Source organism: Apium graveolens, chromosome 7, assembly GCF_009905375.1.
Source record: "Apium graveolens cultivar Ventura chromosome 7, ASM990537v1, whole genome shotgun sequence".
Taxonomy (NCBI): Eukaryota; Viridiplantae; Streptophyta; class Magnoliopsida; order Apiales; family Apiaceae; genus Apium; species Apium graveolens.
In genome coordinates, this window is record NC_133653.1 from 4615062 (window position 1) to 4628139 (window position 13078).

The 13078-nt window shown below is 35.7% G+C and overlaps 1 protein-coding gene across 1 annotated transcript; it reads left to right on the plus strand.

The window, feature by feature from the left end:
* The first annotated feature begins 5517 nt into the window (after positions 1-5517).
* Positions 5518-7596, plus strand: LOC141673136 (pentatricopeptide repeat-containing protein At3g53360, mitochondrial-like). The gene has a single exon (XM_074479869.1). The coding sequence runs from the start codon at positions 5518-5520 to the stop codon at positions 7594-7596; it is 2079 nt and encodes a 692-aa protein (XP_074335970.1).
* Positions 7597-13078: the final 5482 nt, after the last annotated feature.

The window sequence follows — 13078 nt, forward strand, 5'->3', positions numbered from 1 at the left end:
AATTTCTTTGTAACTTCTGATTTTTCATTTTCAGACTTTATAGTTACAAACTTAACAGGTTTTAACTTTGGCTTTTGTTTATCAACAGACTTAATTTCTTCAGTTCCTTTATCTTTCTTATCTTCTCCATAACCTAATCCCTCTTTCCAGTTTCCACTACTTAGCAAATTTTGAGTTGTTTTGCCAGAGTTAGTCCAAGTCCTGATAATCTCTCTTTCCTTTTCTAACTCAGTTTTTAGAGATTCATTTAATTTTAGCACTTCATTCCTAACATAAAAAACATCATCTCTATCCTTCTGAGTTTGATGGAACATGACTAACTCTTTTTCTAAGAAATCATTTCTTTTCTTAAATGCAAGATTTTCAGAAGTTAATCTTTCACATGTTAAAGTTTGATCTCTATAGCTAACAAACATGGTTTTAAGATATCTTCTCAACTCATTAATATCATCAGTATGAAAAGCATAAGTAGTCTGAGGTACCTTTGTTTCAGCAGCTTCAGAACTGCTCTCAGCACTTTCTTTATCAACATTTGCCATCAATGCATAGTTTTCCTCACTTTCAGAGTCTGAGGTGTCTGTCCAGCTTTTCTGCTTTATGACAAGAGCCTTGCCTTTGTCACCCTTTACCTTCTTGTAGTCAGGAGATATGTGGCCTTTCTCACCACAGTTATAGCATTTAACATTGGTGTAATCTCCTATGTCAGACTTTCCTCCTCTGCCTTCAGATCTTCTGAAATTCTTCTTATCAGAACTTATGCCTTTCCTGGAAAACTTCTTTCCCTTCCTGAACTTCCTGTATGCAATCTTTGTGATTCCTTTCACCATAAGAGCACACAGCTTCATCATCTCCTCATCAGCATCAGTCTCAGGCAAGCTTTCAGAATCTGAGTCATCATCACTCTCAGAACTTGATGACTCGGTATCAGACTTTATGAAAAGAGCTTTTCCCTTGTCTTTCTTTGAGGAAGCTGCTTTGGGGAATTCTTCTTCAGCCTTAAGAGCAACTGTCCTTGACTTTCCTCCTTTCCTCTTGCTTCTTTGTTCCATCTCCAGCTCATGAGTCTTGAGCATTCCATAGATTTCGTCAAGAGTTGTTTCATCAAGATTGTAGTTGTCTCTTACTGTCGTTGCCTTCAAATCCCAGCATTCAGGAAGAGCTAACAGGAACTTAAGGTTTGAATCTTCAAGATCATACTCTTTATCAACCAATGACAAATCATTCAAAAGTTTGACAAATCTATCATATAAATCATTCAATGACTCATTAGTCTTTGAGTCAAAGTGTTCATACTCTTGAGTGAGTATTGTCTTCCTGTTCTTCTTAATTGTGTCAGTTCCCCGACACCTTGTTTCCAGAGCATCTCATATCTCCTTAGCAGTCTTGCAGTTGATTACCCTGTTTGACATTACATTATCAATGGCACTATGCAGTAAGTGTCGTACCTTAGCATCCTTAGCAATTGATGCTATGTCTTCAGCAGTATAATCACTCTTCTCCTTTGGTACGGTCTTTGCTGCTTCACCTGCAACTGCAACAGCGAGTTTGGTTGGTTTATGAGGGCCTTCCTTGATTCTATCAAGGTATTCTGGATCTGTTGCTTCCAGGAACATGGTCATCCTTACCTTCCATATGGGATATTCAAATGGTCTCAGTATGGGAACTCTGATGGTCTCATACCGACTCTGAATTTGTGTCTTTGGTGGTTCCTCAGTTTTGGTAGGCTTAGTTGGAGTTTCTGTGTCCGACATGATTGTGTTTGGATCTTTAACTGTATGTATGTTAACAGATAGGCTCTGATACCAATTGTTAGGTCACACACACACTGTAGAGGGGGTGAATACAGTGTATAGTACACTCAAATCGAACTTTAAGAACTTAAGTAACAGAAAATAAACTTTATTGAAACAATAAACTCTGTTACAGTATGGAACTGTTACCTCTCAGTGATGAACAAATATCACGAGAGCTGTTAGGGTTACAATGAATAATCTTCTCTAATAATGATAACACTTATAGTGTAAACCCTATATCTGTGTTTATATACTACACAGTTACAAGATAATCGCTAATTGATATGGAATATAATTTTGCTTCCTAAAATATATCAATCAGATATCTTTTCTTCCAAGTATTCCATTCTTTACGGAATTCTTTCTTCATGCATATATCTTCTTATGTTTATCTTGATCTTCTTTCCTTTAATCAGCTACTGTCCTTATCTGATTGTCATTCAGCACTTAAGTTCTGATATCTATCTTCTGACGATTATCTCCTGATAACATATGTACTGATATCCTTAAGTCCTGACTTCCAGTATAAGTACTGATCAACAGTTAAGTACTGATTTATCCTGTTCAAGTAAGATCTGAAAGCTAAACATAAAACATATTAGCCATGACATTATCAAATATATCTAACATACAATACTTCATAAGATAATAAAAAAAGTAAGTAAGCCAAGTGATTATAATATACCTTATGCTGATCAATCATTAAGTATGGCCTGCTCCATTTTGCAGCTCTAGATCATCCTTTAAAAGTTTGATAAACCATTCCCATGTTTCTATGCATTCAAAATCAACCACAACCCATGTAATGAGTTACATTCCATTATTTCCATCCCTGCCAATTGCAGCTAAAATTTCCCCCTTAACAAAGCTTTTGAGAAAACATCCATCTAGTCCTATGATCTTTCTGCAACCTTCTTTAAAACCATCTTTCAATGACTGAAAACAAATGTATATTCTTTTAAACACTGAAATTTCATTCACTATGTGAACACCTATTTTAACTGTTGTACCAGGATTTGATGTCATAATCTCACCACTATAGTCATATAACCTCATGTATTGCTTAACAATCTCTCCCTCTATCCCAGACAATGCTTTTTTCTTGGCTTTCAACACAAATTTTTGCTAGTTACTAGGCCATGCATCTCATACACATATTGCTGAATTTCTCTGAGTTTTCACTTTGGATTTACTCTAACCTTCTTGCCAATTTTTCTGACTAATCAATCTGCTCTCACTAGTTTATGCTTGTACACAAGGATGCAACTATGTTCTTTATTGTAAGATTTAACTTGAAAAGCACATGTCTCATCAATTTTACTTGCAAACAAATACCATGAACAATTTCCCCTGCATTTTGCTTGTAACCTTTGCAAGTCATTCTTTTTAAACCATATTTTCCTCTTCCGTTCAACCATGTAATCAAGTACTGCATTCCTTAAAGTCTTGACATCTGTATCAATCCAACTTCAAATTCTATATTCTTCATAGGGGTTCTGACATTGAATGAAGGGTACACTCTCTTATACTTATGGACCTTTTTCTTTTTGACAACAGATTCAGCCTAATTGTCACTAGAGTCACTACTTTCTTTCCCCTATCTTGTATGAGTCAGAATCATACTCACTCTCCCATCCTATGCTATCTTTTGTCATTACTTCCTTCAAATTATCTTTTACATTTGCTTGATTTGTAAGAATGCTTAAAGGAATTGTTTGAATCATTAACAGTACTTTGAGTAGGATTGATCTTATGAGCATTTACTTTCTTCTTTCTCTGCATTACTTCATCCCATTCATATCACAGTCACTAAAATTCACATTATAATCCTAATCTTCACTATCTTCCTCTGCATAACTCTCATCCACACTCTCTTCACTCCCACCATCACTCTCACTTTCTTCATTCTCCTCATCATTTTCACTCTCTCCACCAATGTCCTCTAATTTCTCATCATTTTCACTCTCTCCACCAATGTCCTCCAATTTATCATCTTTTTTACTCAAATCTACTTCCTCATTATCACATACATGGTCAACATACACATCTACTCTAACAAACTTAAGAGCATAACCTTTCAATTCTTCTATACTAGTATCATTCCAAAGCAATTTACAGTTAGCAACATTAAACAAAGAACCCCTTTTGTGCCAGTAAATACCAAAACCTTTATAACCAAGATCAATTCGAACAAACTTTTGAAACATGGAAACATATAACGCATTCAACTTATGATTAAACACAAACTCAACCTTACCTCCTTTGTAGTACTTGAGACCACTATTCTGAATAAATTCTCCTCCATGATGAATGTATAGCGTAAACTCGGCTTCCAAATATGTAAATGTAAAGATGAGAATGAATGTTAGCATCAACGATATTTGTAGATAGAAGATAACATCAGAGATAGTTGTAGATACCCAATATAATTCACTTCTTATAGACCCTAATTACCTTTGATACATAAGTTTTAAAAGTCATGTGCTGGTTATGTGTTTTTTAACTTTAATTTAACTTTAATTTCATTTTTCTTTTAATTTTCGTACAAATAAGTTGATGACATGTCAAAAAGGGAATGCCACATAGCTCAATTCTGACGAAATCTGACTCTACTTAACGGAAGGACTCGATTCAAACAATCGTAAACGTTTAAGGACCCGGTTTGCGGAATCTTTTGTTCAGAGACCTATCGAATAAAACCGTAATAGATCAGGAACTTATCAATTTATTTTCCCAATCAGAAAACTGGGGTTGTTGATCTTCATACGGATCAAAACAATTTTGAAGGTATTAGTGATATCCAAATTTAAAATTCAAACAGTCAAATTGAAACTTGAATCACAATCAACACTAATATCACACCAATTTTCCTAAACTAAGTCCAAAGCAAAAAACCCTAAATTGGACCCTAAATTTTTGGTTCTTGATCGAATTTAGAAACCTAAATTTATGAAATTTTAAATCGGATCTCGTTTGTGAAAATTGACCTCATATGCGTGTTGCTGGTGATTCAAATTTCAATTTGACTACTTGAACTTTAAATTTGGAGATCACTAATACCTTCAAAATTACTTTAATCAGTATGAACAACAAGAACCCTAATTTTCTGATTCTAACAACGTTAGAATCTTTTCTAACGGAAAGACTTATATCAGAAATTTCAAATGTGAATTGACCCGTAATACAAAATCTTTAATTTAGTGACATAGATAATAAACGTCAATAGTTCAAGGAACTAGAATTAAATTTAATTTTTTTTGCTAATTACCCAGAATTTAATTTTCCCTAAAACACAGTCTACAAACTCACTTGGCAAAAAAAAAAGTCTACAAACTCAAAAACAGAGTCTCGGCTTCAAACAAACACAACACAAAACATAGTTGCATGCATGAAACTCCCTCAACCTCTCTCTCCCACCACCTTAAAATCTCTCCTCAACCAAAATCTCTACACACAAGCCCTCAAATCATCTCTCTCTTACAACTCTCCTCTTCTCACTGACTCAATCTACGCTCTCTTCATCAAATCAGGCTCATTTCTTGACCACTTTTTATCCTCCACTCTCATTTCTCACTTCTCACACAATAATGACTTCTCACGCGCCACCCTTTACTTAAATGACACGCGCCACCCTGACACTGTTGTTTTCAACTCTTTAATTTCTGGGTATGCTAGAAAAACCCGACCCGGACCCGCTTTTGAAATCTTTAACAGGTTTAGACAAATGGGTCTTTGTGTTGATGGGTTTACACCCAGTTGTTTGATTAGTGCTTGTGTGAGTTTTCAAGAAAATGTGGTGGCTCATTGTGTGTTTTTCAAGATGGGTTTTTTTTGTAATGTGTTTTTTGTTAGTGGGCTAATTGAAAATTACTGTAAATTAGGGTTTGTGAGAGAAGGTGAGAAGTGTTTTGAGGAGTGTTTAGCGGTTGATTGTGTTGTTTGGACTGCTATGATTAATGGGTATGTGTTAAATGGTTGGTTTAGTAAGGCTAGAGAGATTTTCTTGAAAATGAGGTGTTTAGGGTTAGAAATTAATGAGTTTTGTTTGAGTGGTATGCTTGGTGGGGTGTTTGATGTTGTTGAAGGGGAGCAAATTCATGGGTTTTTAGTAAAGATTGGATTTTTATGTGGGTGTTCATGTTATCTTAATAATGCACTTATGAGTATGTATGGTAGGTTTGGGTATAAGGATTGTGCAGTTAAGGTGTTTGATGAAAATCCGAGGCCCGATGTGGTTTCGTGGTCCGGGAGGATTAGTGTTGCTTGTGATGGTTTAGAGGCTTTTAGTTTGTTTAAGATGTGTGTTGATAGGGGATTGGAGATTAATGAGTATTGTATTACTAATACTTTGTCGGTGATTGAAGGGACGGCTGTGTTAGGATGGGGGAAACAAATTCATGGTTTTTGTTGTAAGGATGGGTATTTGAATGAGGGGTCTGTTTGTGGTGCTTTGATTTTTATGTATGGGAAGTGTGGGAAAATGATTGATGCTGAACGGTTGTTTGATGAAATGATGTTTGAAGACTCTGTTTCTTGGAATGCTTTGATAAGTTGTTTTAGCGAAAATGGACATGCAGATCAAGCTATTGCATTGTTTTCTGAAATGCAGAAGTCTCAAGTAGAGATTAATAAATATACGCTTGCTAGTGTTCTTGGAGCTGCGTCGCATACTAATTCACCAAAGCAGGCAATGCAAATCCATTCTATTATAGTCAAGCTTGGCTTTAGTTCAGATGAATCCATGCAGACCTGTTTAATGACATCATATGGAAAATGCAATGTGATTACTGAATCAAAGAGGCTGTTTTCTGAGATTGATTGTGTGAATATTGTACATCTTAATGCAATGCTAAGTACATGTATCAATGCTGGTTGTCATGCTGATGTTCTGAATATTTTTGAAGCGAGATGGAATTTGTGCTTGGCAGTTGATCATGTGACTTTTACTATGCTTTTCAAAGCTTGCGGTCTTTTGACAAATTTAGATCATGGGAAAACATTTCATTCTCTGGTTCTGAAATTGGGTATGGATTCAAATGTATATATTAGGAGTGCTGTTATAGATGCTTATTGCAAGTGTGGAAGTATAGGTGATGCAGAGACAGCTTTTAGAGATAAAGATCAACACAATGTAGTAGCCTGGAATGCCATGATGATGGGATATGCTCAATGTGGCAGATATCATGAAGTTTACAATTTATTAAGCGCAATGTCTGTACGTGGGGTACAACCTGATGAGATAACTTACCTCAGCATTCTGAGTTCCTGCTGTCATGCAGGACTGGTAAATGAAGCAAAATATCACTTGAATTCCATGTTTAATCTTCATGGAGTCGTCCCATGTTTAGAACACTATGCTTGTGTGATTGACGTGCTAGGTCGAGTCGGTCTTCTTGAAGAGGCAGAAAGGACTATTTCTCAAATGTCTATTCTCCCTGATGCCCGTATATGGCAAATTCTTTTATCAGCATGCAGTTTTCATGGAAACATTGATCTAGGACAATTCGCAGCAAGTAAACTACTTGGGCTGCAGCCTGAAAATGACTCCGCGTTTGTTCTTCTCTCCAATCTTTATGCTTCTGCTGGCATGTGGAATGTTGTTGGTGAATTGAGGAGGAGAATGAAAGCAACAATTGTAGACAAGGAACCTGGTTCCAGTTGGACTCAAATTAGAGGGGCCATTCATTATTTTTTTGCTGCTGATGTATCTCATCCCGAGTGTAAAGAAATATATTTTAATCTGCATTTTTTGAGTGATCGGATGATGGAAATACCTGATAAAGAGGAAGATGACATTTCTTAAGTTAGTAGGCGGACAGTGAGTAATATTAACTCGCACGGATAGCTGTTAGAAGCCTAGGGGGGAGTTCTGGCGAGATTCAACTTAATCAAGTCTGTAAATAATCTGAATTGCCATCTTATAGATGATGCTGCAGGTAGAAAGGCTGTATTCTGGTCAAGGTGTATACACAGAATAGCGAGAAATGGGCAGATGACTTCTGTAAAATTAACTGTGTGGTTTTAGAGATCACGGAAGGGTGGAATTAATAGATCAGGTCGTTCGATTGATCAGATGTATTAATGTAACTTGGAGTGTATTCTTTTTCTGAATCTTTATAAAGATGTGAATAGGAAGGATTGGTTAATACCTATGGGGCGTCCTGTGTAAAGTCTGATTAAGCGTAGAGCTGTATATCAATTTTTGTATGTTAGATAGTTTATCTTATACGATCTGCAAATGTCACAGTGCTATGTAAACCCATCTTCGAGCCTTCAGCATATTTCAAAGAAGTTATAGATGAAATTAGAAGTTGTTTCATGCCACGCAGCACGGTTCTCTAGTTTTTATGATTTTAGTTGTTTTAGTTTCACCTGTCAGTAATATATAACATTCGCCTATATGAATAAAGCAATATTTCTTCCAAATGCACACTTAAAAATACACTTCTTCAATGTTTATACTTTTGTTTTGAGCTATTACAGAATCAAAAATGAGGGTAAATCAGGAATCCTTGGTTCAAAAGATTCTTTTTTACCACTTAAGGAGTTAAGGTGATATATAATTGGTGACTGAATCATATTCACTATGTTGATCTTCAGACTGACCATGTGTTGTTTGCAGTATAGCGATAACTTTATCAATGGAGGTGCTAAATCATAACCTAGTGATGTTCTAGATGCATGAACAATTCGGAGTGATGAAATGGCTAGTCTGAGAAGTGGGAAATGGTATCATAACATACATCTGATTTAATTGAAGTATTTGGAGTTTGTGCATGTATAATCTTGACTGTGTTAGTATGCATGGGATTCTTTTATTTTTTGTTTAGTGATAAGTTCTGGAAATACCAAATTGGAGTAGCAAGTTTGTTCTACTGTAGAACTTGCTGTCTTCCTATGATCCAAATTAAGATGTTAGTTCTTAGGTATCAAATATGCTCTCATAATAAGTATGCACTTGCTTGTTTTATAGTCCCATTATGTCTGGAGTTCCTTATCTGAAGTATACCTGTGTTTCTGATATTGACGGAATTACAGGCAGCAGAAGCAGCCAAAAGAAAAAACGAAAGAGAAAAAGATATATAAAAAAAACATGAAGGGCAAGAGAAGTACAATTTTTACGAGCACTCTATCTACATTAGCAACCTTGGATAACTTTCACCTTGATCAATAGCATTTCACACTAGAGTGATGGTGATGATTAGAGGTTCTTGAAAGCAAGGAAACAATTGAATGAAGGACAATCGTGGCCATCCTCGATTTCACTTGCCCCCGCTTAGGTAGAGGTCTTCTACTTCTGCTGAATCTTTTTGTAGTTGCTGCTTCTGGTACATTAAAGATCTTGCTTCCCATGCTTAATCCTGAATTCAGTCACCCCTCTGGAACTGATAAAAGTTGTATTTGGACACAATATATCAGTTATTTCAAATGAATACCAGTAGGTCTTTTGCTTGTGCTTTGGGGAGTTTATATATATTACAAATGACTCGTCGAATTACAAGTGGGAAAGGGTTGATCTGGTGCAGAAGCATTTTTGAAATTTATTTATTTCTATTGGTTGGGGTTGAGGAGCATGCCAGCGGAATTGTCTGTTACAGAAGATTCCTTTCCCCCGAGACGATTTGGTTATTTAGTAATGAGTTGACTTGTTGAAAATTTCAATGTAGGTGAATTTAGTTAATGTGACTGAATACTGGTTTTGATTTGCTTATAGTGAATGTGCACGATTTTTCAGGTACATGTATTAGAATCTGGAGTATTAATGAACAAAGTGGATGTGAACAAAGCATTTTACAGAAGTGACCAAGTAAGAACTGTTCTTCTGTATGTGTAAAGTTGTTTACAATAATAGCATATGCTGAGGTTAGAATTTATGGAGTTCTTTGCAGTTATTTGGATGATATGGAGAAGGTTATCCATGTTTTCAAGGGAAACATCAACTTATGCGATAAAACGCAACTCTATATTATCAGTTATTCATCAAACATAAAACATTTGACAATTAAGCATGGAATAAGAACTCAATAATGAGTAAATCATAATCCATTGTGCATATTATATAACAGAAGTGTGACTCCTCAGTGGCTTGCAAACTGTTAAGCTGGCTCAGTTTTTTAAATATTCTTTTAGTTTATGGGGGTTAGGAGCATGCCAGCAACAGTGTCTGCTGCAGAAGATTCCTTTCTCCCCAACTTGAGACAACTTGATTTCATTACATTGCTTCTTGGCATAATTAATATGACATTATAGATGATTTCAGTTAAATTATGGCTTCTTGGTACGTAATCACACGTGTGGATTATTTACAGGTAAATGGATCAGCACAAAGATTATATATTTTGATAATATCAATAAGCATCAACCACGGTAATGATCTACAGGTGAGAATTATTTTTATGTATTTGTTAATTTTGACAGCTATATACAGAAGGGCTATCCATGTTCTCAGGGATCTAACATCGGAAATCACAATCGGGTTTTATTAATCAGCTACATGCCAGGCCCCCGTGCTTTGCAAATATACGAATGCGGCTCAGCACATGGGGAGGAAGTACATTATAATATCTTAGGAGGAATCTTGATGCACTGATGATGTTTACAATGATGAAACTATGATAATCCAATCTTAAGCAAGTTGTGGTACTGGCTCTATATCTTTTTTGAATTAGCAATCACTTGCTTATGCATTTAGGGGATGCTTTACTTAAAATTTGGCTCTTTCTTCCATTGTTATCGTCAAAATTTAATGATGATTCTCCCATCCCTTTTTATGCAGTTTTGATAACACGAAACATGTTATAACAAAGTAATAAGTTGTACTGGTAGGTAGCATATGCCAAACTCTAGTCGTAAAGGTTCATTTTTTGTGATGGCACCCTGCAGTTTAATGCTGTAAAGATCTGAAATTTTCCCTAGATTCATAAAATTAAACATCCTTTTTATTAAACTATCTTCAGTTCATAATCACTTATTTTAAATACCAATGATAACTGAAATAACAACTAAATTACTACCCGTGCATATTATATACAATACAATAAAGCATTTAAGAGTTTAATCAAATTGCCATGTGATTTCAGGAGGCCCTTGATAACACATAGACAATTGAATGAAGAACATCAGATGCTATCGTGCTCTTTATTTGTCCCCTCCTCGGTATAGACCTTCTACTTCTGGAAGTTCCTGCAGTAAGTTTCCCATTAAATTGGAGGTGATTGGAAGTCTTTGATAGCGCGTAGGCAATTGTATGCAAAACATTTGTTGCTATCCTCAACTTTATTTGTCCCCTCCTTGGCAGAAACCTTCTAGTTCTAAACCTTTCTTCAGGTGCTGCTGCAGAGACATTATTCATCTTGCTTTGCATAACCACCTTTCTAAGTTAATATCATGCACTATTATTGTTGTAAAGAGTGGGAGGTTTCACTGCATTGTATCAACAGGGTTTATAGACACGGTGACTCTGATTGTAATACAAATAAATTAAAATCCTATCTTTGTAATTGCAGGCTTATGAAGCCTGCCAGCTAAACCATCGGGTATATCAGAATCTTATCTAGTCAGCTTCCTTGCATGATTTATCTTGATCCTAGGAACTAACAATACAATTTGACATATATTTATGTGTATATAATCTAAACAATGATGGTCTTGCAGTATCATGTATGCTGATAATGACACATGCAGGTTTCAGCCGTCCGTGTGAAATGAAACGATAATACATAATGGATCTTATGGTACAATTTGTTTCATATTCTTTTAAATCTTGACAGCTAATATTGAAAAAGAACAATGCAATTAGGAGCATAAGAGCAACTTGCATTTGTATATAAATTTTTATTGTTAAAGTAACTATTCTTGTTTCCAAGAGTCGAGCCCTGCATTTTCTCTTATTTTGTATCCTTCTGAAGCATGTGCTACTGCAGCAAGATGCATATTGCCATTTTCCTATAGCTGTCAAGTGCCCAAGAAATATGTAAAGTCTCTATGTTGTATCATTAATTACATCAATCTTTATGATGGCCTAGGAAGCACCGACACTGATACGGCGACACGAGACACGGGACTCGGGACACGGGAATTCGTCAATTATCAAAGTGTCCTGGATACGGGACACGACAATTTTTTTTATAAAAATATAAAAAATATGTTTATATGTGTTATATTTATATAGATATATGTATATATTTGATTGTATATATATAGGGTTATAAAAGATGAAGAGGGTAGGTTATAAAAGATAGAGATACACAAAATTAGGGTTAATATAAGATGGTTTGGGCTTTTAAAAAAAGATTTTGGGCTTTTTTAAGATGATTTTGGCCTTTTTTATATGGGCTGAGACGGTGGGCCGTGTCGGTCACGTGTCGAACCCGTGTTGGTCGCGTGTCGAACCCATGTCGGTCGCGTATTGTTTGCCTTTTTCTGTCGACACGCCATGTGGCGTGTCGGACACGTACTCAGCCGTGTCGGTGCCGTGTCGCCCGTGTCCGACACGCATACGGCATCATTTTTGGAGTGTCGGTGCTTCCTAGATGATGACCTTACTGCTAGGTCATAGTTTCAGACAGTGATGCTATTTAAATCATCAAAATAACTACAATAGTTATCATGTGTATACCGTTTTAGAACGAACCTTGGACATTTAGTGTTTGTAGTCCAGATATTAGGATAATAGGCATCCAAGCAGTAGACCTAGGTTTAATCTCCTTCGTAATACAGTAGTCCTGTTTCTTTTCATTTCTTAAATTAATAATGAAATAGAATACAAAAATATCCCCAGTTAAAAAAATATTATATCAGTGTTTCTTTCTTGGATTGAATATATACTTCAATGAGTTTGTAGGTGATCACTAAGAGAGTTAGAGGACATACTTTACTCTTAAATTTGCACACTTTTTTCTTTGAGAAATTCAAAATTCTACCTTGTCACAGAAGTGCACTGAATGAACAAGAACAGAATGAGAAGAGACTACAACCATCTTTTTGCTAACTGAGATAACAACTGTCATTTATATTAATATACATACAGATCAAAATTAGAAAATGATTTTTCCAGTGGAATGATGGTGATCTGAAGAGGCCCTTGAGAGAACAGAAACAATAGAATGAAGAGCAGTTGTTGCTATTATTGACTTTATATGGCCTCTTCTCGGTAGAGGTCTTCTGCTACTTCTGGTACTCTTTTCGCTTGTTGCTTTTCTCATCTTGCTCTCCATTGTTCTTCGTCTTGTTCTTTGGAGAATTAATATCTTAAAACTAGCTGCTGTTCTTTAGCTTTAGTATTG